Source organism: Notothenia rossii (assembly GCF_949606895.1).
Source record: "Notothenia rossii genome assembly, chromosome: 5".
NCBI classification, from domain to species: Eukaryota; Metazoa; Chordata; class Actinopteri; order Perciformes; family Nototheniidae; genus Notothenia; species Notothenia rossii.
This window is the reverse complement of record NC_136903.1, coordinates 26,963,964-26,990,491: the sequence shown is the minus strand read 5'-3', so window position 1 is coordinate 26,990,491 and position 26,528 is coordinate 26,963,964. Positions and strand designations below refer to the sequence as shown.

The window sequence follows — 26,528 nt, the reverse complement described above, 5'->3', positions numbered from 1 at the left end:
TGCAAATTAAAGCAGACAAACCTGAGGTCAGTGTTTTCTATTTGATATTGAAACTGTACACGGGGCTCAATGACTGGGCTTGTTGCTGTGCTGTTTCTTTCTCTCTCTCATTGTTCGGTCATTGTGCTCAACGTTTAGGAAGTGACTGGCTCTGTGTGGACAAGGACTGTGGTGGCATGGGGCCGACCAGATGTGTGTTAAACATAGTAACTGTTTAATTTCAAAAAAATGTTTGATCAAGTAATTGTTTTTTTATAATAAAAGAAGAAAAGAGGCACTCATTGTCTTAGCAGCGAAAAGGGAGACCACATGAACATACATTTAATTGAAGGTGCAGAGTTTCTCTTTTTAATCTCAACATTGATTGTTTTTAGCTTCCAATTGCTGTTTGTGGTGCGCATCAAAGAGTGGTTATAATAGGCTCAGTGGTTTGATGTTTCTACGTTAAATTTACCTAGAAAGATTTAGTTATTTTATTTTTATGTACACCACATTTGCATTACAAGTCTTTGAGCAGGTGATCAATATCCCGAGATCCATCATACAAAATGTTGCACTCTTGCAATGGTTGGGGGATTTTGGATTTACAAGTTCCCTGCTGAGAGTGTACACTAGGAAAAATACTGACTCTTAATTGATGCTTTATTGGAGAATTAGGGAAAAGTGAATTTGATGAAAAGTAACATCTCAATCATGACAGATACACCTTAGCTTCTTTCTCTAAGTATTTGTTTTTGCCAAATTAGAGGCAAACTGTTGCCTCTAAATTCACTGTAGAATTGCACCTACAGTGTGTGAATGACACTTTTTCCAACCCTTTTTAAAATGAAACCTCAAGGTATTGGGCGTGAAAGAAGCAAACAGAGCCAGAGTAATTGAAAAAGAAATGTGTACAGGATGACAGAATAACTGAAATACATTTTAACAAAATGAATGTTAAGTAGTTTAAAACATAAGAGACCACTGCAGCAGAAACTGCAGTTTCTATGGTTTTAATAGGTATGTGTTTGAGTAAAATGCATTTGTTTTATTTTTTCTATAGATTTAATCTAGAATATTTCTCTTTATTGGAATTCAACAGACACTGGAATGGAATGGCTGCTATATATATAGAGAGATTGAGATTCAAGATTTTTTTTTTTATTAATGTGTGTGTGTGTGTGTGTGTGTTTGTCTCTGTGTGTGTATTTAATATCTCTCGGCTGGTGTCCAGGTGTACAGACACCCTTCAGCCTGCCACCACCCCCATAGATCATCACCTCCTTGTCAGTAGGCAGGATTTACCCTAAATGTATAAGTGATCTATAAGTAAAGAAAAGAGCGGGAAATCTCTTGCTATATTATACAGTAACAACCACATCCTTGTTGACAACAGCAGGAGAGTGGAACATTAAATTAGATTATGCTATTGTGCTCTCAAGAGCAAAAATAACATTTCAGATTGGCTCTTTCTGCATGAACAACTCAGTTGCTCTGCCCAAACCTTGTCATCTCTCATTTCTTCAGTTTTGCAAATGTTTTTGGCTTGGTTTCCCCTGTTTTGTTTTAAAGATTTGTTATCCAGCATCGCTCCTATCCCCTTATTGAACATATGGGCTGATTAAACCCAAGTTAATATTTGTATTCCTTTTCATATAGTTCCTGCTACTCGAAATTGGGAATCACTCCAAAATAAATATATGTTTTAACCAAAATGCAAACTTTACTGCTTGCTGCGTGTGTTAAATGTTGTTCAAGCCAATATACAGGTGTAATAATTTAAGGAAAGGCTTACATGCATGAAATATAAAATATTTGTTATTTCAAAGTTCAACAATATTGTTCTCTTCCATTGTCTTTTAGGACATTCTGGGTGTCGGCAACATGGTCCCATCCCGTTCAAAGAGATCCCTGCTGGTCCCTCCTATGATCATAACTGAGAACCAGAGAGCTCCCTTCCCCAGGGTCATTGGCAAGGTAAGTGACAGATGGTCCTCTCATAAACGCAGGTGATTCCCCGACAGAATCTAAGTCATTCTTTGTCATAACAAGAAAAAGTAATTCCTTAGCCAAAAGACAGGAAAAGGCCTATCGTACATGATCAAAGAATTGATCTCAAAAGGTTCAAAGGTTTTGATGTCATATACACAGCTACAGGACACACACAGACATACAATTCAATCACTCCATAGTATTTTAGTTTTTTGTTTTAGTGTAATGACTGTCTTTTTACATTGGCTGTTTTACAAAAACACAACTTATTCCAGATAAAAGGCCAATCCTATATGGAAAACGTGATGCTCCGTTTTCTACTCAATACGGAAGTAGTATCAGTCATTGCCTGTACTGGCCATCAGTCATAATTGAATTTGCCTTTTAAAGTCTCATTAATATCCCAATGTTTTTGTTTGTTATCCAGAAAACAATCTGAAATATTTTGTTCCACGCACATGCAGATATGGCTGAATTTAACTTTGTTAATGTTCATCAAATGGCAGTGAAACAGTTACTCTGATACTCAAATGGTAAAGCTGTTGTCCAGTACAGCCTTCAGGGAAAATGTTCAGATTCCGCTGTTGTATACATCCTTATAGAATATCAACCAAAGTTATCTGCTTTAACGGCAAGGTTTTTTACTAGCGGCAAAATAAAGAAATTAAACTGAAAATGTAATTAAAAAATAAACTGCCGCTGCGGCAACATTAAGCAGTTCTTACGCAGGAAACATTTTCAATGTTCTGGCAAGAGTATCCTACTCCCTACTAAATAACATACCTCAATGAATAGCTCCAACAGAAAGGTTAAGGGCTAAGCCTAACCCTAACCTAAGCCTATTGTATTGTTCTAAATTAGTTTTAGCCTCAGTTGAGCTTAAACACAGGCACATTTCAATCAGAGCTCTTTGTGCGTCTTTCACTTGCACAATTATTTGGTCACCATTTCAGAATCAGAATCAGAATTTCTTTATTATCCCACAGAGGGGAAATGAACATGGTTACAGCAAAAGTGAAGATAGAGACAAACAACAATAAAATAAAACACTATTAGATAAAAGGGCATGCACAACTAAATGTAAATATAAAATGTAAAAGGTATTCATTTACAAGTTACATTTGATGTAGATTCTACACATTTACAAAATCCCTTAAGCAGAATTCTGCTGCTTTGCTGCCCTTTAAATAAAAAAGTTTAGTGCCTGCAGAAGTTTTGCATACAAATCTTCAGACTGCTGCTGTTGTTCTCTGCTACACAATGGCCAAATAACCTATCTATGCAAAATAATACTTTACTCCGTATCTACATCTGACAGTGACTGACTTGCTGTCCCAGATCAAAGGGCATGTCACTCACTGGAAACAGAGCGAGAACCCTCCATCTTTAAAACATTAATACTTGCTGAATACAGATTTAACAAATATTCAGGACATTCTGCCAGCATCTAAACAAAACAGAAAGTGTTATTAGTGTGGGTGTAATTAACAGCAATACTATAATGGCTTTGCTTGCTGAAAAGAGAAGCCCTTTTTCTTTGTTTACGATAAAAAAGGGTTGTGTGAATACATTCCTGAAAATAATCACTTTATCATAGAGTGAAAACTAGTCAAAGTCAATCCATATTGAAGTGTTTTTTTCCTTGCTCAGACATTTTAACATGACATTGCTCTGATTAGTAAACACAGTAAAAGCTTCCATTATTGGCCACTTAATACAAAGACAAGAGGTGGGCTGTTTTATCAGTCACAAATGGAGAGAGTTTCACAAGGCTGCTGTTTTTGTTTACTTTTGCGATGCATGTGGTTTGAATTCAGGATGCAGCATTGTAATCCTTGATGTCAGCCGCAGGTCGGGTTTACCTTAAACCATTCAATATAATGACACATATTTTCCTTTTAGATATATATATATTTTTAAATGTTGGCAATGACTCAGAAGAAATAAATGTGACAATTTGCAGGTAAACTAAATATAATAAATGGAGGCTTTGATCAATTATTCACAGTCATTCTTATAATTTAAGTAATCCCCTTGTACATGCTGCTGCCATTTTTACCTTCTAAGTGGAGCTTTAACCAGTTCTGAAATCGGGGATCTGGAAAACAAGACAATCTTTAATTAACCTGTTTAGCCCTGAGCCGGTTTTTCAGGTCTCAGGCTCGAAAAGAACATTCCCAGAACAAATGACCATATCTTCCCTTCTAAAAGGGTTACATTAATAATATTTTTTCTCAAAGTAATGATAAACCTGTGAGTTGGATGTAGAAAAGTCAGAATCAATATAGATGTTTTTTATTTTAAAGTAAATTCAGATTGAACATGGTAAAAAACTGTAAATTATAGTGTCCGTCCAAAATGTATTTTGTACTTATATTGAAAACTACCCTTGGATGATGGTAAGGTAGACTAAACGCTTTAGGAATCCAAAGTACAACATATAATAAGTACCCTGTATCAAGATTGATGCAAAACAAGTGACATTTGACCTTTTTAGAGAGGTTTAGCAAAAAACCTCTGAGGTGATTTGGGTGGAAATGGGAGTTTTACCGTTTCTCTGGAACCCATTGGTCGATTTTGGTGATTGACATCTCTTTCTGATCGTTAGAGCCAATAGACTTGAAGGGGAATCTCCCCACTCACACACATGGTAAAACAAAAAGGTGGGGGCTTCGCGCACGCAGTTTTGCACCAGAATGAAGCTGTCTCTAGCTCTGACTTCTAGAAATGGAAACGCAGGTTTACTGATTATGGATTATCAGAAATAATTTCAAAGGGACACAGACACATTGGATTAACCTATAGATTAACTTCAGCAGCGTTTTTATCGTTTTAATGTCATTGAAGACCACTTTTGAACAGACTATGACACAGGTGAGCCATGTTAGCGTTTTTAGCTACCTAGCGCCACATGTTTTGATGTCTGTTCTTGTTATTATCTCCGCGAGTTCGTATAATTGAGTGATAATGAGGGTACCCTTCTATTCTGTGTCCCCTCACGATGTGAACCGATGTGTTGGATGTGCAGCAAAGATAAATAATAAGGTTTTGTGAGCGAATTTCGGTAAAGTGATCTGTTAGCATTTTTCGCTCGTTGCTAATTCAGAGGCTCAGTGTTAGCATTGTGTTTTTAGTTTTTTTTAAATAATTAAAATGATCAGTTAGATGAGTTTCTTCCCGTTACATGGATATAAAACATTCATAGTTTATTAAATGAACATGCCCTCAGACACTGTTTCCTGCAAGATGTTGCGGCAGTGCCCCGGTACCAGGGTCTCTCGGGCTTAACAGGTTCCTAATATTTACTTATGTAACTGAAGAGCTGTGTATTACACACCAACAAATGACAGAATCATTGATTGTGGAATTACACATTTGAAATACATACTGTTGCCTGATCTTAGTAGCAAACACAGAACATTGATTTGTTTTATAGGTTTTTGTGCATGTAAATGGTCTGCAAAGGCTAGTATCCCACAGTATTCTGTCCAGCAGATGTTGCTCCCCAACACACCCCCGCTCTGCCTGAAACATACTGACATCACAGTGTAACACTTTTGCTTCTATTGGCTAGCGCTCTAACACAGTGTACGTGATAGGCTAAGAGGCGGGACATCTCTAAGGGGTTAACCAATCACAACAGACTGGGCTCTGGTTTCAGACAGAGGGTGACAAGAGGTGCTGCACAATCAATTACACCCTGTTGGAAATGTGCAGGAAGATTGGAAGTATTTAGGGCAGCTTCAAGGTTTTTCTCTTACACTTTTTGTTATGATGATGTAATCTCCTGACTTTTTTCAATGTTTATCTTGTTTACTCAACAGTGTGGCAGCAGATGTTTTGGTAATCCTGGTCAGGATGTTTTCAGAGGGGCTCATTTAGATTCTGTGGGATCCTTTATGTAGGGATATATGAAACGATCATCTAAAAATTGTCTGAAATGTTTGAGCATGGGTGATGAATAATGTGAGGTTAACCACCGAACCATTGTTCAGAGAGCCGAGGATAACTTTTCTTTGGCTTCAGGGCAAATAACTAATGTAAGAGCAAAATCGGCTATCGTGAGCATCACATAATATTCAACACACAAACTGTGTTCATGTGTGCATTCAATAACGTTATAAAGGCTTGAAATAACGTGTCAGTATGTATTTGAATTCAGGTGGCCATGCATAAATGCGCTTAGGAATACAGTACATAAGCTCATATGATCACACTTCTGTTTTATAGAATGCTTCTACATGTAAGAGCAATCATTACAAAGGAATGTGGTTCTGGTCAGAACAATTAAGTCATCTTACTGATTATGATGAACACATATAGATGTTCATGTTTATTTCTAGCACAAACAAGTACTATACTACTTCAGGAAAGGCATTGCAAGTTAGTCAGAAAAGTCATTTATTTCCTGAAGTATTGCATCAAGTAATTTCTTTCCCATTAAGTGTTAAACATAATAAATACATCACATTTTGAGGCTAGAAAATGTCCCTCATATACATTTTAGAGGAGATTAAATCACCATTAGGTTGAAATGCCAACATGTCCTGATACTTGAGAGGTTTCTCTTGTGATTCTAATCTCTTTAAAAAGTATGTGTGAATGTGGTTATTTTGTTACCTATAGTTTTCCCCCATTCTCAGTTCAATAACATTATATGTTATTAAAGGTACTTGAATGACATAACAAAGGCCCAAGCACAAACAAAAACAACCTTAAAGTTATTCAAGGTTGTCTTACATGATAATTCAGTTTTAAATGTTTTTATGTTTCATAAATTGCTGCAGGTGATAAATAAAGAAAAGGTCACTCACGCAAAGAAATGTTTTATTACTAGCGGCAACAGCGACGCTGGTATTATATTCACCTTGTAAGTCAGTGTGTGTCTGTGGACATATTTTGTTACCATGATAGCGTCGCAACTTTACAACTTCACAGTGTAGATATAGCATGAGGTCATCTCTGTTTGCAAGTGTGGTGGAAATTCCACACTTAATCACCTTCCGGTAAGAAAATAACAAATATACAAGCTTAAACCAAAGTTGTTATTTAATAAAGAGTTATAGCATTTAACAGAATCAATATATATTTCCAGTTGGAAAGGCCAGAGGTCCTGCACTAGTAGATAGCACCAGGATCTGGTAATCAGGCATACAGCCAGTTTAACTCATTATAGCCTGTTATGAGAAAATATAATATATACTATTTTGTAACATCGCAGTTTTTCATTAAGGTTAATTTGTTTATATTCTGAAGTTAATCAGCCCTGCAGTCTCCAAGGCAATGCTAAAACTGCAAAAAAGAGAAGTGAGCATTTTATGATATCATTACTTCAAATTCTCAGAGATCAAGACCCGCATGATTCTCCAAAGCATGCTATTGTATTGCCTGGCAATATTAATTGTTTTGTCACTGATGAAAGATTTTACTTTTCCCTTCGACCCCTCTTGAACAGGCCAAATAAGATGTGACACAGCCTATTATTTCACAGGCGGATTATTAATTGTGTCTCCTTAAGTAACGCATGGAACTCCTCCAATAACTCTTCTGTTAATTTCCTCTGAAAACAAACAGCAGTTTCATTTTCCAGGTCCATCATATTACCTGAGTTTTCTCAAAGTGCACCTATCATGCTATTTGTAGGCAATAGCATAGGTCTCAGATATATACAAATATACAAAAAACATGTCTACAAGATAAGATAAGATGAGATGGTACTTCATTGATCCCAATTTTGAAAATTGTTTTTGTTGCAGCATAAAAGACAAGGCATTTTACAATAAACAAGAAAAGACAAAAAAGAAAATAGAAAATATACATGTTGAAATAGAAAATGTACATGAAGTGTTTTGCTCAAAATACCAAACAGATAACCCATTCTAGCCATGCCTTATATTCATCTATTTCAGTTCATGTTTCAAAAGTGCTGATTTTTTGGTATAAAGCTTTACAAAATAAAAATGGATAAAAAATAAAAAAGGAGGCGTCTGAGCTCATGCGCGACCCGGCAGCTACTAAACGAAATACTGCCGTGATGAAACGCCATATCATGGATTATCAAGGATTATTTCTGAAACAGTATGGAGCTCAAAGGCTTTCTCTCTTGTCGGTTATACCACAAGGTGAGTTCCTTTTTATTTCCTGCTTCTTCACACACATGCTCTCCAGTACAGGTTAGCGATGCTAATGTAAACTCCGACCATATTACGTCCAAAACAGTCGGGCATTGTTTCTGATAGCAACTTTCTGATAGTGCCGTGGGTCCACATTTCCGATATTACGTCATATCGGATGCAAATCTGGATCAGCTCCGTTGTACCCCCGTTTTTAGAGATTTAGGTACAGAGGAAAAGAGAGAGGATTTTATTTTCTGACGCTGCGTGAGTTCCCTGACACACCAGGGACACATCTTTATGTATAAAAGACATCACAAAGTGCATTTTGCATGATAGTTCTCCTTTAAGACAAATGGTCAACCAACAACCATTCATGTTGGACCCTGTGTAAGGCTCTACATTTATCTTACCATGGGTTACGAAGCTGTGATGCATCTCTACGTGTCAAGTAGCTTTGTTCTAGATAAGACCGGGCGCTACAAGATCTACCGTATCTCACAATGCCTGGCAGACACCAACATAAAAAGATATTCCATTCGGAGCCCTGCATATAATAGATAATTGCTCCCTGGAGAGCATGACCACAGCACAGAACCTGGGCCCCCAGCACATAGCAGCACTGTGCTCAATGTGGTCCTTGTGAAGCTACTCAAGGGCCTGGAGATGCCAGGATGGACAACTGTAGTCCACAGGGGGTTGTGCAGATTCCTCCCCTTGGTGAACTACAGGCAGATTACAGTGAGGAGCAAGACTTATCCGATACGTTTGGTCACAAATTATTTCCACAGTACGCTATTGACCTGCTATGGGTGTAGCTGATATAGCCCATGTTATAGCACTTTAATATATTCATGTGAGGAAATGGACGCACAGAGCATGACATGAATTATTTCTCCCCATTCCTTCATTGTGGCCCCAAATGGTCCCCCTGAAAATGCCATCCATCCTCCCCTCTTACCTGTATCCGTCCATCCTTCTCCCCTACCGCCGCAGTCAGCTTTGCATGAGAAGACAGCCTAATGTGGGCTATTTTACCCAATAGAGGCTATATGTGAGCAACTTGGCGAAATTGATTTTCCACACCAATGACTTTCCTCTTCTCACGCAACCTACTATTTCCATATGGAAACCATTCATTTGTCATGCTCCCTCCTTCTCTGGGTGAGATAAGCAGCAGGAAGAAGGGGAGGGGTGAGATTGCGAGGGCTTGACATGTATGACTGTGCGCGTGCATGGAAATTTGCAAAAGTGCGTGTGTGTGTGCTCGTGGGATAAGGGTGGGTTGGCTGTTAGCGGGACTCACAGGGGAAGGGTAAGACCCTTGTTGTTTATGTCACACCTCCTGCTAGCTTTGGAATTGTTTTGATACAGAAGTCTCTCCCCTGCCCTCCCTTGGGGGTCCATAAACAGCTCACAACCACTCACACAACAGCCTGAGCATGCAATGAAATTGATATGCTTAAATTTGTTTCTTACACACGCCACTTCAGTCCCTGCTGATAGGACACTTTTTTTAAAGACTGCTACATTTTTCTGGAGGAAACATCAATCATAGCTCAAGTAGCTTCAATGTTTATTTCTCAAATCTTCTATTGCTCATGTCCGGGGCAATGTGTGAGTCAGCCGTTATCCTCAAGAGAAGGCCGGGTAACCTCTGTGTTCAAGGAAGAAAAGAGTCCTGCTCAGTACTGTCCTTTCAGCTATTTTATTATTTATCTGACCAAGCATTCAGTGTAATGTGATTGCACATCCCTTATCATTTGTATGTAGTAAGACAGCTAGGTACCTTGTCCCAAATTTGCTCCCAATTCATTTCAATGAACATCGCTAACCAAGCGCATAAACCCTTAAACGCTTGGAATAGTTCTTCCAGGACTTTTGTTTGCCCCTTTGTCACTCAACACCAATACGATTTTTTCCAAAGACAATAACCTTCCTTTTCCAACAGTGCTCAAATGTACCTGCATTTGTTGCAGAAGCAAGCCAGCTGTTGTATTCCCTGATCTGTGTACTGAGTGTGGGAGGCAATGCTGTAAATACAAATCTAGCAAAACATATTTAAACACTTTAACTGGATTAGTCATCTTTGTGGAAAATTTAGTATTTTACTTTCCTTTGTTATGTTTGTATTAGTGTCTATTCTATGTGGCACCTGTTCGATTTTCTAATGAAAGCCATCAGCAAGGCTCCACTTTTGACCAGTTATTCTCTAAATCTCATGGAGGTTCCAAATTGCAATTTTCTCAATGTCAAGTAAACTGGGTTTCTATTAAATCCTGTGGCAGGCCAATCAAAGGTGATAACCAACGTGTGATGGTTTGACAGATAGCTGTCAGCCAGTCTTTATGTGATGAATATGTTTGTGTTAGTTGACATGTTTTGTTAAGAGTGGGGATAGATGCACAATACAGATGTCATATTTCTGCTGGAAAGTACAATATATGTAAATAAAAAAATGCTAAAACAATTATAAAGCTAGCTAACCCAAGGCCACCATTCCACAAGGAATACCTGTAAATGGTTAATGTAGAAGTCAAATAGTGAAATACAGTGAGGTGCATATTGACATTTGGTAATTGCTTGAACTGAATCAAAACAAGTTTATTTCAATCAAGTTTTCCTTAACTGCAGAAGAAAAGGGATTATCCATACAATCAGTTGATATGAGGCACATTTGAAACACATGCTCCACATGTCAGTTATGCACGTTTTAGATACTTTGCATCTTAAGGACTTAGGGGAACTGAACATTTTAAAGCCTCAGCTGACACCATTTGCAATTAAAACACTGTTCTGAATATGTAATCATATATGGTCAAAATCAACCTAATCCCGCCAGATCACCTGTCACATTTCGCTTTCTGTTGCCTCCTTATAGTCAGAATGTGCTGGCCCTCAGAACCTGCAGGGGCCTTTCTGTCTGAAGTTTACATTTTCTCAACATGTCTTTGTGGGTGCGTTTCTGTACAAGTGTCAAAGAAAAGTAGCTTAGATCATCAGAAAACTCATAGCTATGGATGCGTTTTGGTCATTACTGCAAAATAGGCTTTCCACAAAACTGAATTCAGTTCCATACTAGACACCTTCTAATTCCAAAAATCCAATAACATACCTCACTAATACAATTCATTCTAAAAAACAAAGCACACACGCAGCCCTATTAAATAACATATTGAAATCTCAGATGCATCACCATGGATTCTCAAACACTACATCGACAAAGCCATTTTAACTTGTCCACACTGCACTGGAGCTGTCAGCAATTCAACCTGTTGTAACCCTTTCATACCAGCTCGCAAATCAACACAACGTGTCTTGATTGACATGACGGCTCCAATAAAGTCCTGTTGGTGAGAGGGATGAGGGTCTGATTTGGCCGTAACCTCAGCTAATATAGTGAGGAGAATAGACATGTCTGGTACCTTTGTTCCGTGGTGTCAAGAGTCGGCTGCACCCTGATTTGCTCTGCCTGTCAGTCCGTCTCCCTCCTCTAATAATAATACATTTGATTTATATAGCACACTTTAAAAACAACGTCATCTCAAGGTGCTTCACAAAGTTGAACAAGTCAAATGTAACGCTGTTACAATGTAACCTGTTGTCCGTTCTGTTACATTTGACTTGTTCTTCCTTAATAACTCAGTTTCGAGCATGTTATTCTCTCCTCTGCATGTTATCCTTAATTTTATTGTCACAGGAGCAATATTACCTATATTTTCTAATAATGGTGAAGGGCTTCTGTGATCTGAACCATGTGCTAATCAGCATGTTTGTTATTCTATTTAATATTTTTAATACAAACTCTGCTAAATTAGCTGCATATGTCACCAAACCCAGAGGTCATGTGGTATAATGAGTCCCATGTGAATTGCCATTTACTTTCTGTGGTTTGGTAACAGACTTTAGACATATTTATTTTTCTTCCAGGCTGTTTTTCTGCCTTTTCCTCGTCAAAATTATAGAGGCTGTGTTTGCAATTATAAATAAAAGTTTTGACAGAATTTTGGGTGCAAATGTAACGGGTTCATCAACTACACAGCATTGAGACCAATTTACACAGCCCACAGAGGAAGGGGTCTTTGTGAATATTAAACTCTAAACAAATACGTTTGTATTTTAAAGTAATTTTTATAATTGTCATACTTGTATTAGCTTATATAATGCTGTGTAATGTGTAATATGTAATGTAATGTAATATCTAAATAGCGTTGCGTCCCTAAATACTTGTTCCTTGCAAAAAGGGCTTCTGTATCTCGTTGCTCCTTCTTAAAACACACATTTCTAACCAGGAATCTGAGCTTTCAAACAGGGAGTAAGCAAGATGTGTTTCGGGATGTTACGTTAGAAAGCAGACTGCCTGTAGGCCTCGTCATTTCATCTAATTAATTCTCTTAATTGTTTTAAGAAGACCAGAAAGTTCCCTTCCTTCTTTTCCTCCCCGTCTGCTTTCACAATGTTAATAATGCCCTTTTGTGGCGGATGTTCGCCGGAGGTGAGTTAAAAACCTTCTGACGTCAAATGCAATTCATGCAAGGACCCCCAGACACATCGAGCAGATGTGAAATCCATTATGATGAGAGGAGCTTAGAAAAAACAGATGAGAATCGATAAAAAACAAATTTGTCGGGTGTGAACTGGCCAAGAGATGCTGTCCTTGCGTGAACTTAAGCAAGACTGAGTGATTGCTCCTCCTGCCGACTGAGCACGCTAAAGTTAGCATCCATAGCATTTCTCCATGTCTGCAGGCTTTACATTCAAACTTCTTCAGATTCATTGTCTAGTGTTTGCATGTTTAAAGTGCTGCAATTTTAAAACCCTTTTTATATTTGGGTAAATAAAAATGACTATCATTTGTCACCTTGAAAGTAAGGCGAAGAAAGAACAGAACATAACAGAAATGAGGGAGCAAAGACAAGACATATGAAATAAAGCTTCCTTTAAAAACTACAATTTCACCCTTTGAAAACAGTCTTGCCGCTTAATGACTCTCTTGTCCCTCTCTTGATTGTTGCTCCTCTCAGGCTTTGTTGTGATTGGCTGAGGATACAGTGGCTGATGGGTAATGATTAGCAGAGGCCTGGATAACCAATCAAAGCCAGTTAATTAGCGCCATTGTTTCCCCTCCGTCCTGTGCTGAGGACTCGCTTCTGTTCTAACAGGGTGTGTCTTCACCAGACCTTGCCACCTCGCCTCCTGTCTCTTATTAGCAGGATGGAGTGGCAGGACAATCAGGCAGAGCACTGGTCCAAGTCTGGCATGCTTGTACACACACACACACACACACACACACACACACACACACACACACACACACACACACACACACACACACACACACACACACACACACACACACACACACACACACACACACACACACACACACACACACACACACACTTGCACTCTTAGGGACTCACGCACCATAATGCACTCACATTCACAGGCACAATCAGACCATCCCTTCAGCACTTCCCCTCACACACACAGACACACACACACAAACACACACACACACACACACACACACACACACACACACACACACACACACACACACACACACACACACACACACACACACACACACACACACACACACTGGTCTAGTCCCAGGAGTCCTTTCATGGCCGGTGATTGTCATTTGCAGCTGGCTATATGACCTTGATAGGGATAGCAGAAGCACCACTGAGGGATGCTACTACACACACACACACACACACACACACACACACACACACACACACACACACACACACACACACACACACACACACACACACACACACACACACACACACACACACACACACACACACACACACACACACACACACACACACACACACACACACACACACACACACACACACACACACACACTGAAGTTGAAATCCTCCCTCATTCCCCCTTAAAAGAAAACAAGGACATGTGTATTTGTTTGGGATGTGTATGTATAAAATTAGCATGACAATTATTTGCATATTAATGTTTTCTTTGGACTAACTTACACTTTCTTTATCACACTTTGCAGCAAATTTGTGTGTAGATTTTTGAGAGAGAAAGTGAATTTGCCAGTGCTTAACAAGTTTCATGTCAAAGTGTATGTACATAATTGTACATACCTGTGTAGCTATATCTACAGAGTTTTGATTGTAACCCTCCTGACAACTGACAAGAACACAAACGGCAGGAGATGGTATCTAGCTTATACACACACACAAGCAGACACGCATAAACATACACACTCCGTTTCGTTGTTTCTCTCTGTGTGTGCTCGAGGTGCTTGGCGCTTCTGAGCTGCGCCACACCTCCTGTCACCCTTCCCGCAGTATCACGAGCCGCACAGTCGTTCATGTCTGCTCGGCTGGTAATGAGAGCTGATGGAAAGAGGTGAGATTCTCCCATCAGTCTTCCCACTCACACGGAGGGAGACATACTCACTGGAAACAAAGCCAATGGGTGCACGTTTCTGTGCCAGCATGTGTGAAAAAGTCGGAGTGTGTGTATGTGTGTGTGTACGTGCGTGTGTGTGTGTGTGTGTGTGTGTGTGTTTGTGTGTGTGTGTGTGTGCGCGGTGCAGATGATCACACTGCTCTCCCACAGAGATGTCTCCTAAACACTAAACTTCTCTTGACACTTCAGTTAATCTTCAGCTGAAGTTGTGTCTTTATCAGCAATCTCTCCCTCTCTCACACTTCCTCCCCTCACATTCTCTGTCATACTGCATCCTCCCTGTAGGTCCGCTCTTGTTTCTTCCTCCCCCCCAACCATCAAGTTTAACGCAGAGCCATCTGTGAATCCAAGTGATGTTGCACCTCATTCTTTTTTTATTATTTTCTTTATCTGACCCAGTTCGTCACTCTCAGCAGGTGCTGGTTGCCACTGTGATTACTGCTCCGAAATATCTCTGTCCTGAATGGCAGCTACTGCGAATGTGTGTGTGTGTGTGTGTGTGTGTGTGTGTGTGTGTGTGTGTGTGTGTGTGTGTGTGTGTGTGTGTGTGTGTGTGTGTGTGTGTGTGTGTGTGTGTGTGTGTGTGTGTGTGTTAGGTGTATTTGTGTATATAAATAGTAATGTCCTCCCGTGTAAAGAAATATTAGAATTTGACACAACTCGTAACTGAATAAGTGCCCGTCAGTTGTGCGCAGATCTCACTCAACCAGATCACTTGCAAGGTGGAGATGAATGTGACTATAACAGGAGTGTATTAATCCTGTGTAGAGCGGTGCAGTGATGATGTGTTTTTGAGGGCCATACCCTACAAATTGGGATTGCAAGGGACCCTTGACAAAAAGCAATGGGATTTTTCCATTGGATTTCCATATATGGAAGAAAATAAGCTTTGTGGCCAACATGTTTTATTGATACTTAACACGCTTTGTTCAGCAGGATAATCTCCACATATTATCACCACTTCGTGATTTTTTTATGTCAAATGCAATTGGCAGAAATAAAAAGTGAACGTATTGCTATAAACTAACTACATCACAGTAGCATTGCTGCGCATCACCACCACAAAGCTTAAGATGGACTCGTGTCAAGGTGATCACGTTTAGTAGTCTCATTCGATCACTGGGTAGCAACTGCTGTTTTATGACACATAGAAGCTCCGACTATTCCCGAGTGGGGTAGTTACTGGCTTAATGTATGTCGTTCACATCTCTTCAGCTAGAGTTAACCACATTATTTCAGGTTTCCAAACACATACAGAAATGGAAGTAGATAAATGCTACGTCTTTTTTCCAGGATTTAGCACTCTTTTCTGCACCACTCTATTCTTCTTTACTTTAGTGGATCATAACCTCATCAGGGATGGACTTCTTATGGAGAGCTCCTGCTTTAAAAGGAGACCAAACTTTACAATTGATCTCAAATTAAAGCCATGATAAATGCTAACAAGCGCCATGCAACAGACTGGATGCTTCTGGCTGTTTGCTGTAAACATATTGAACTATTGAGGCAGTCGATCAGTTAACCAGCAGATTAGGAAGAGCACTCATTGACAATATTAATCAGTGGCAACAACAAGAGTCTCTTGAGCAAACAGTCATAAATGAGTACAACAAACTTCAGACTGATGCGTCCAGCGTTATGCAAGATTAGCTTTGGATAAGAAAACCACTGAACGAATGATCTCCTCACTTGATCATGCCTGGTTGGATAATAAGAGGAGAACTCCTTGAAATTATTGAAAAGAACAAGGCTTCAAAAGAAGGAAAGGAGGTTAAGAAGTAAAAAGGGGGAAGAACAAAGACAAACCAAGAGAGGCAGTGGATATTTTCAGTTCAGTTGGTATCATCCACACATTACTGTTTGTGTTACACTTTTGACATTTCTCGTTCCCATCTCTTGCTACGGCAAACATAAAGAGCAGAGGGAGTGAGCGTGAGAGGATGCAGTACAGATAAGTGGAACATGATGAATGGGGAATGAGGATGCTTAGCAGAAGAACAAGGATGGACATATTAAAGAAAGTAACAAGTGGTGGAGCAAGCCACCCGAGAGCGAGATGGAACAGCGGGAAAAGATGAAGCGGGACATGGAGATAAATGGCACATAGCTTTGGAGAGGCTTTAAGGGCTTGAGCTCCGTCTGGCATCGGGTTATAACACCACAGATTAATCTCCTATGCTCTTTTAAGTGAGGAGTAGAAAGGCCTTCATTTTAGCTGCCATCCCATAGAAGCGTGCTCTCTTTAAAGGTGACCTGGTGGCAGCCGTCTGATCACGAGGCGCAGGGCAGGAGATCCGTTTACAACCCTGGCACTCGGTGTCAGTAGAGAGGCCCAGAAGGAGGTTACAATTCTGACAACCGTGTGTGTGTTTATGTGGGCCTGTGTGTATTTAGACAGGGACACATTGTTGTCGGTGGCATCTCCGTAAGCCAGAGCGCTGGACTTGATTGAAACATATATTGTAAGGTTCTTAACATCTAGAAGAGGGGACTGTGTAACAACATCAACAACCTTAACGCTTATTTCCTTATGTTTGCACAGACTTGGATACCTCTGTCATACATGTACATTCAATATGTAGCTGAAGCCAACAACTAGCATTAGGTGTGTGAAGAGGGAGATACTGATAGGGAGAACTTTAAATGAACTTTAACTTAACTTTAAAAAAAGCGATTTTCCAATCAAGTCTGTTTAAGTGCAATTGTGAAATGTTTCCCTGTAGAACTGTTGACATGTCACAGCAGGAAAAGGTCCTTGTGTTGAATTTGCTGCTTCACTTATACATGTATATCTCATTGCGGCCATTCATGAGACTGCATTTTAGATCCACCTGTACTAACTTGCTTTTCCAGGTCAACATAAGTGCTGAGAAAAGGTCCATATGCTGAGAATATATATATATATATATATATATATATATATATATATATATGGACGTAGGCTGCATTTCAAATCACATACATTATCTTTTTACTTTTAGTACACTACTTTCAAAGTACATACTGTTGCATGCAGTACAATTGGGACATACTACTATTTCCTAACTTAGCAACTTGAGTGTTGACCCTTTTTCTTATATATCCCCTGCACAAAGGATTTTGGGTTGGTATAGCCAGAAAAACATGCTTGATAGCACAGTGCAAAATACAACCAAATGGAGTAAGACATCCTAGTATTTGTGGCAAACAGTATTTGAAATATTGTATCTATATTGAGACTAAGTAAATATTTTTTTTGCCAAACAAATGTATATGGTATTGGATTGCACCCAATCTGTTATTATATTAAATACTAATAATTAGGGCCGGGACTTTAACGCGTTAATTAAGATTAATTAATTACACAAAAATTAACGCATTTTAATCGCACTTATTTTTGCACCGCGGAACGTTTCTCACTGGATGAGTTTCAGGGCTACCGATTATACTGGAGCACCAACTAACGTTCATGACTTCAAACAACAACAAACCACAGTGAACAATAGTCAAACGTGAACGAAGAAGCTGATGAGACCGCTTTGGTTGGCCCCGTGGATTGGACATTTTGTTTTAAAAAACGGACGGATGGAAGCGTCAATAAGAGCACGGTTGTTTGCAAATTATGCAAAAAGGAATTTGCATATCACCGCAGCACATCAAGCCTCAAGTATCACCTCAATGCAAAACATATAGCAGCTAGCGTGGAAGCTAGCGTGGACGTTAGCCCGACTCGGAGTACAAGGACCCACACCCAATTCGCGTTGATCAAACAGTGGCCTATGCAACAGAGAGATTTTATTTTTCATCAGGATATTGGAAGAATAGGAGGGATTGAGGTCAATCACTGGCACTTTTTTATTTTATTTTAAATGGTACACTTTATGTTGAACTATTTATTACGTTGTTGGTGCAACTGGCACTTTATGTTGAACTGTTTATTGTTTTGGCCAAGGTTATTGAGAGAGTTGGACTGAAATTGATTCGATTTTTTAAATCAACTGTTGGTAAATCAACAAAGTCTGTTATGGCCTCTGAAGCAACAGAGAGATTTTTTCTAATAGTCAGGGTTTCCAATGTTCTGAATGTACTTGAAAGTATTGTGTTTTAGTTTACAGAAGGTCTACCTACCTATAGGCTACCTGAATCTCTGAAATGTGCTCTATTCCTAAATATGCTATTGCTACACTTTATGGCAAAAATTGCACTTTTCTGTTGGTCTTTGTTAAGTACCACCTTGAAAAAATTAAACAATGTTTTGTTGCTTAAGCTTATGTATTCAGTCATTATTCAATGGTATACTATCAATCAATCATCAATCAATGTTTATTTATATAGCCCAATATCACAAATGTTACATTTGTCTCAGTGTACTTCACAGTTTGTACAGAATATCAGTATGACAATACGACACCCTCTGTCCTTAGACCCTCACATCGTACAAGGAAAAACTTCCAGAGAAAACCCCACAGTTTAAAGGGAAAAATGGGAGAAACCTCAGGGAGAGCAACAGAGGAGGGATCCCTCTCCCAGGACGGACAGACGTGCAATAGATGCCGTGTGTAAATTGAAAAGATAATACATTTGCAACATAGGTAGTCCAAATGTTTTGAAATGCATGTGTGTATAATAAGAAGATGAATCCACGAGGATATCCATCCAGGACTTATGATCCAGGACCGCAGCCACGACTCAAGATCCAGGACTCGCAATCCATGACACAGGACCGCAGGATCATCCATGACTCCGGATCCCGGCGTATATAGACACCAAAAAGAAAGAAATTTGGGGAAGCTGGGTTAATCGGAACATGAGAGTACACAGGTATAGACAGAGAGAAGGAAGAAGTAAGATGTCCCCCGACAAACTAAGCCTATATCAGCAAAACTAGGGGCTGAATCTAATCAGCCCTAACTATAAGCTTTATCAAAAAGGAAGGTCTTAAGCGCACTCTTAAAAACGGATAGGGTGTCTGCCGTCCGAACACAAACTGGAAGCTGATTCCACAAAAGTGGAGCTTGATAAGAAAAGGCTCTGGCTCCCATTGTACTTTTAGAGACTCTAGGAACAACCAACAACCCTGCATTCTTGGAACGCAATGCCCTAGTAGGACAATAGGGTATAATGAGTTCTTTAAGGTAAGATGGCGCCTGCCCATTAAGGGCTTTGTAGGCGAGAAGAAGAATTTTAAATTCTATCCTGTGTTCTATAGGGAGCCAGTGTAAGGCAGCCAGAACAGGAGTAATGTGGTCCCTTTTCCTAACTCTGGTTAGTACACGAGCTGCAGCATTTTGAATCAGCTGAAGCGACTTGACTGACTTCTTGGTACACCCTGATAATAAGGAGTTACAATAATCCAGCCTTGAAGTAACAAATGCATGGACTAGTTTCTCTGCATCGTTTTGAGGCAAGATATGCCTGATTTTTGCAATGTTACGTAGATGGAAGTAGGCGGTCCTTGAAATGGATTTTATGTGGGTGTTAAAGGATAAATCCTGATCAAATATAACACCAAGATTCCTTACAGTCTCACTGGAGGCCAAATTAACGCCATCCATAGTTAATATATCTTTAGATAATTTGTTTCGTAGATTCTTCGGGCCAAGTACAATAACTTCAGTTTTGGTCGTGTTTAACATCAAAAAATTTAAGGTCATCCACGTTTTTAAGTCCTTGAGGCAGTCTTGAATTTTATTTAGATGATTAATTTCATCAGGCTTGATTGATAAATATAGTTGAGTATCATCCGCATAACAATGAAAGTTTACAGAATGATTCCTTATAATATTGCCTAACGGAAGCATATATAGGGTGAACAAAATAGGTCCAAGCACTGAGCCCTGTGGCACTCCATGGCTAACTTTGGTTTGCATGGAAGATTCATCGTTGACACGTACAAACTGAGAGCGTTCAGATAGATAGGACCTAAACCAGCCTAAAGCAGTTCCCTGTATGCCAACTAAGTGCTCTAGTCTTTGCAATAGGATATCATGGTCGATAGTATCAAATGCAGCACTAAGATCGAGCAAGACAAGAATAGAGACAAGTCCCTTGTCAGAGGCTATTAGAATGTCATTTGTGACTTTAACCAGAGCTGTCTCTGTGCTATGTTGTGTTCTAAAGCCAGACTGAAAATCTTCAAATAAATCATAGTTTCTTAAGTAATCACACAGCTGTTTTGCGACTGCTTTCTCAAGAATTTTTGAGAGGAACGGAAGATTAGAAATAGGTCTATAGTTGGCTAAAACCTCTGGATCGAGGTTGTGCTTTTTAAGAAGCGGTTTTATCACTGCTACTTTGAATGATTTTGGAACATAGCCTGATAATAAAGACATATTCATAATATTTAATAAAGAAGTGCTAATTAATGGAAAAACTTCTTTTAACAGCTTAGTTGGAATCGGGTCTAAGATACACGTTGATGGTTTAGAAGAGAGAATCATTGAATTTAATTGTTCAAGGTTTATGGCTGAAAAGCATTCTAGTTTACTATCTAGTGTAATATTATTAGAACTTACGTTTCCGGGAGCTGTTGATAACACTATACTGGTCAAAGGCAAGAGGTCATTGATTTTGTTTCTAAGAGTAACAATTTTATCGTTAAAAAAGCACATAAAATCATTACTACTGAGTGCTATGGGAATAGAAGGCTCAGTCGAGCTGTGGCTCTCTGTCAGCCTGGCTACAGTGCTGAAAAGAAATCTTGCATTATTCTTATTCTCATCTATTAATGAAGAGTAGTATGCTGCTCTCGCTTTACGCAGTGCTTTCTTATATTCATTGAGAGTAATATGCCAAATTAAACGAGATTCTTCAAGTTTAGTGGAACGCCATATCCTTTCAAGTTGTCTCAACTTTTGCTTTATTTTGCGGGTTTCGGCATTATGCCATGGAGCTAATCTATGTTGTTTTATTTTCTTCTTTTTCAAAGGAGCAACAGAGTCTAATTTTATTCGCAGCGCATCTGTAGCACTATCAACAACATGATCAATTTGGGGTGGTGTACATTTTGTATAAGTTTCCTCCCCTACATGCAGACATGCTATCGAGTTAAGTATTGGTGGAATCTCTTCCTTAAATTTGGCTATAGCACTAACAGATAGGTTTCTGCTGCAGGAGCTTTTGGCTAATGCTTTGTAGTCTAGTAACAGTACTTCAAAAGTTACTAAGAAATGGTCGGATAAAGCAGGATTATGCGGTTCGACTAATAGTTGCTCAATTTCAATACCATAAGTCAGAACAAGGTCAAGAGTGTGATTATAGCAGTGGGTTGGTTTATTTACACTCTGACAGAAACCAACAGAATCTAATATAGAGTTAAATGCAACAGTAAGGCTATTTTTATCATCGTCAACATGAATATTAAAGTCACCTACGATAATTACTTTATCTGTTTTAAGTACCAAAGCTGATAAAAACTCAGAGAATTCTGATAAGAATTCTGAATAAGGACCTGGTGCACGGTACACTGTAACAAATAAGATTGGCTGCAAAGTTTTCCAGGTCGGATGCGTAAGACTGAAAATGAGGCTTTCAAAGGAGGTATAATTTAATTTTTGTTTAGTATTGATAAGTAAACTTGAGTCAAAGATTGCTGCAACTCCACCTCCTCGGCCCGTGCCTCGGGCAATATGAGTATTGATATGGCTGGGTGGAGTGGCCTCATTTATGCTGACATATTCTTCATGTCTCAACCAAGTTTCAGTGAGACAGCATATATCAATATTATAATCTGATATTAAATCATTTACCAGTATTGCTTTAGATGCTAGAGATTTTATGTTTAAGAGACCACATTTAATCTTCCTGTTTTGTTGCACTGTAGTAGTTGTTACATTTACTTTTATTAGGTTATTATGTATGACACCTCTATTAGGTTTTACCTTAAATTGTCCTTGGGCAGACACACACACCGTTAATATTGGGTATTTTATTGGGGTCGGGATTCCTATGGATGACTGCCTAGGAGAGAGCGCAGAGAAGCGTGTAAGACTGCGACTCTGCCTCCTGGTCTCAACTCCAGTTTGTCATGGATTAAGTCCACAGAGCCCTGAAATGTTTGCCGAAATGAGATTTGCACCTTCCAAAGTAGGATGAATGCCGTCTCTCTTAATCAGACCAGGTTTTCCCCAGAAGGCTGTCCAATTATTCACGAAGCCCACATTGTTTGCTGGGCACCACCAAGACAACCAGCGCTGAAATGATGACATGCGGCTATACATGTCATCATTGATCAGATTGGGGAGGGGACCAGAGAAGATTACGGTGTCCGACATTGTTTTAGCATAACTACACACCGACGCCACATTAAGTTTGGTGCATTCTGATTGGCGTAAACGAACATCATTACCACCGACGTGAATAACAATCCTACTGTATTTACGTTTATTTTTAGCCAGCAGTCTAAGATGCGCCTCAACGTCGCCCGCTCTGGCCCCCGGAATGCATGTGACTGTGGACGCTTCGGTCTCTAAATTCACGTGTCTCATAATAGAGCTACCAATAACCAGAGTTGGCTTCTCAGCGGGTGTCTCGCTGAGTGGGGAATATCTGTTAGATACGTGAACGGGTTGGTGGGGACCTGCGGGTTTCGCGTTATGCCCCTTCTGAACAGTCACCCATTCTCCCTGCTGCTCGAGAGTTGCCGGGGGACGGCTAAGAGGAGCTACCTTTTGCCGGTCCGCACCGGCTAACATGGGCTTTACTGTAGCTGAGTTATTTTCTAAGATGCGGAGCCGGGCTTCTATGGCTATGATTCCCGCCTCCAACCTAACAACTATACTACATTTAACACATGTATCGGTACCAGTAAAGGAGGTAGGGGAGTAACCAAACATGAGACAGTTAGAGCAGGAAATAGCACCCGAGGGTGGGGAAAGAGCCATGGCTAGCTATCAAGCTAAAGTAGCTACCGTTAGCAAACCCGAAAAGAGTGTAGGCAACTGTGGAGTTACAGTCGCTAAGAGAAGGAGAGTTTGTGAGTGCTTAAGCTGTAGTAACGTGTGATTACAACGTCAGGCAGTTGCCGTGATCAAGAGTTTTAAAACGATCGATTAAGTTAAGATAACAAGCTATCAGCAACAGAACAGGCACACGGGATACCCGGAGATGACAACAACAACCGGAAGTTACAACATGCTTACCGCAATAGTGGTCTAAAATCCATGTGAAAAAAATTGCTTCTCACTGTTCTCAGGTCAAATATTTATATGTGATTAAAAATGCGATTAATTGCGATTAATTAATTACAAAGCCTGTAATTAATTAGATTAATTTTTTTAATCGAGTCCCGGCCCTACTAATAATCCAATACTTCTCACCGGCCTCTTTGTTTTGGGAATGGATGGAGCCATTGCTGGAAGCCTGACCAGAAGTTGAACACTCTTTGTCAGAGTAAGAAAGCTTGCTGACCTAATATGGATACCTTATCCCTTCAATAGTTTAACTGCATATATGCAATGTAAACGAGTTGAACTGCCAATATAAAATATTGTTCTGCAACTCCTGCCTTTGCTCATCTTCCACCAGACAGCTGAGTTGGTTATAATCCTCAACACCACTATCCTAAAGCAATAGTATTCCTTCAACTCATATATTCCTAGGTACAAACTTTGTAAAGTCTGCCAAAGTTTTGCCAATTTTGGTATATTATTGTATTATGTTTCCTTCTATTACATCCACCCTGACCTCAGGATCTGCAAAGATCAGTAAGGTATTGGACTCTTGTTTCTGTTCTCTGGTGCTATGTGATTCTAACATGCTGTGTTTTCTCTGTTTTTTTTTTCAACCTGCCTGTTCCTGTTGCTGGGTTATCTGTGGATGCTACTGGCTACGGCAGTCTCATGTGAGTAAATCTATCCATAAAGACAGAATGATTTTAAGCCAACTTACTTGGCAGCACTGCTCAAAAACACAACTTTATGAAGCAATTTGACAGAATATGGTTTTAAATCTTCCTCAAATGCCCTATGCCAAAAACGCTAATCTACAAAAAGTTCACTCTAAATTATATATGGATGGATTTTATATTTATTTAACTGTTCAACTTGTCTTATCTGCTAAGAATACTACCATGAATTTACAAGTGGTCACAGCAGGACTCCTCTGCTCAGAGATGATGCTAACTTTCTTGCCAACTGATGACATTGAATCAAATTCTTGTCTGATATGCATTTTTAATTGCTAGCTATGGGGGATTTTCATCACAATTCAAGGCGCAGTAAGCTCCTATTCAAAATGTATGTCAACAAACTCTAATAATACGTTTTTCTCCGTACTGTGCCTAGAAAAGAAGCAGTAACTCACCAATGTCTTTGCCTCTGGAAAAAGACTCACTCCAAATTAAAAGGGAAAAGCTTACAATTGTTCAAGTTGTTGATATCTTTGCGTGTGTGTGTTTGTCTGCAGGTGATTTCAACAGAGAAGTTAGGGAACCATATATTCCGTCTGACAGGCCCCGGCGCTGACCAGGATCCCAGAGGTCTCTTCACCATTGACATAGACACAGGAGACGTGTCAGTCAGCCGCTCACTGGACCGTGAGGCCATCCACTCCTACGAGGTCAGTGTGTGTGCCTTTTTTAGATCAGGTGCTTATTGTGTTTGAGTGCAGGTTCTCGTTTTCATTCCCACCTGTGCACTTTTATTGTTTCCAACTCAGCAACAGTGTTCATGTAGTTCCTATTTTGTTCCCTGATTGTTTCCTTTTTACACGGCCAAGTTATTCATGAGAAACTGTAGACTGGTTCATACAGAATTCACTTTGATCCATCTCTGTAAAATGTTGCATATGTTCAGCATATGGAAAAAAAGCTGAAGATTTAGGATCACTTTGATTTTGTAACAAGACTATGTGTAATGTAAGTGTTATTTGGAGACGGATTGGCATTGCATTTCATAAAGGCTGAAGTGATGCTATCAGTTAGAAGTTGGTGCTTGCCTCTATGATAAAAGAACATTAGTGCCTGTTTGAGGTGCCTGCTGTGGTGGGTGCCCTCAGGGTTGTCTGCCAAACGAAACAATTTCCCCTATAACAGAAAGGGAGAAAAGGGCAGAGGAAATATATATTTTTTGTAGGCAGACAATTGATCTTATCCTCTTTTCTGAAACCAGACGTGAGTGTGGGTGTTTGGCTGAATGCAAGCTGTTGATAAGCTGACTGGCTTTTGTAAAAACTCTGAAATAATTTACTCTGTAAATACCAACAGATGTGAGAGGAGAGCAGGCATGAGGCACAATAAAGAGGTAGGCTGGGAGGGACAAACACACATTCACCAAATGTATTTAGTCTTCCCCCAGTCTGTTATCAATAGGCGCTTTCACACCAAGTACTTTGTCTTACTTAGTTCTGATGAACTAAAGAGCAGATCGCGTTCACACCGGAATAAGTCCCTGAGGGAGGATTAGGCAAATTAAGTCGCTGACGTCACTTCTTCTTCTTCTGCTTTGGGTTTACTGGCAGGCCGCAAACAACTTCACGGCATATACTGCCACCCAAAGTCCCCGGCCGGAAGTCCCCGGAGTTGGGGGCTGGGAGTCCCAGCAGCTTCTACTGAAGCCTTCCGAGTAAATCGCCAGAGCGCCGACACCTCCTCATCTCCACCGCTCCCATGTTTTTTGTTGTGTTGCCATAAGTTAGTCTCTCGCCGTTGGTGCGCTGGGCTAATGCTAATAATGCTAATGCCAGCAAATACAATGGCGGCTTCACAAAACCTTTCCGAGTTTTACGGTGCGTGGTTTACAATCCGCCCAACCAATCAGAAATGGGAACCTTTTTCTCCCATGAAAGTCCCTGCTCTCAAGCAGGGACTAAAAAGTGGGTGAAAAGGTTCTCATGAACTAAGTTCTAGTTCCAGATTTTTTTGGTGTGAACGCAACATTTCAAGAACTATCGGAACTATACTGGGAAAAGTACTCCGGTGTGAAAGCGCCTATTGCTTTATTACATGCATGGTAAAACCAGGACATTGGCTATCAGTGGTTACGGTCTGATTCAGGTTGTTTACAAGCA

General features: G+C 39.7%; 1 protein-coding gene across 1 annotated transcript in view; it reads left to right on the top strand.

The window, feature by feature from the left end:
* Positions 1 to 26,528, top strand: part of cdh13 (cadherin 13, H-cadherin (heart)) — a 385,568-nt gene that overhangs the window by 144,875 nt on the left and 214,165 nt on the right. The window contains exons 4-6 of the mRNA XM_079681783.1: positions 1,843 to 1,956; positions 24,358 to 24,363; positions 24,927 to 25,079. Of these exons, the coding sequence (XP_079537909.1) occupies positions 1,843 to 1,956; positions 24,358 to 24,363; positions 24,927 to 25,079 (273 nt within the window). The remainder of the gene's footprint in view (positions 1 to 1,842; positions 1,957 to 24,357; positions 24,364 to 24,926; positions 25,080 to 26,528) is intronic.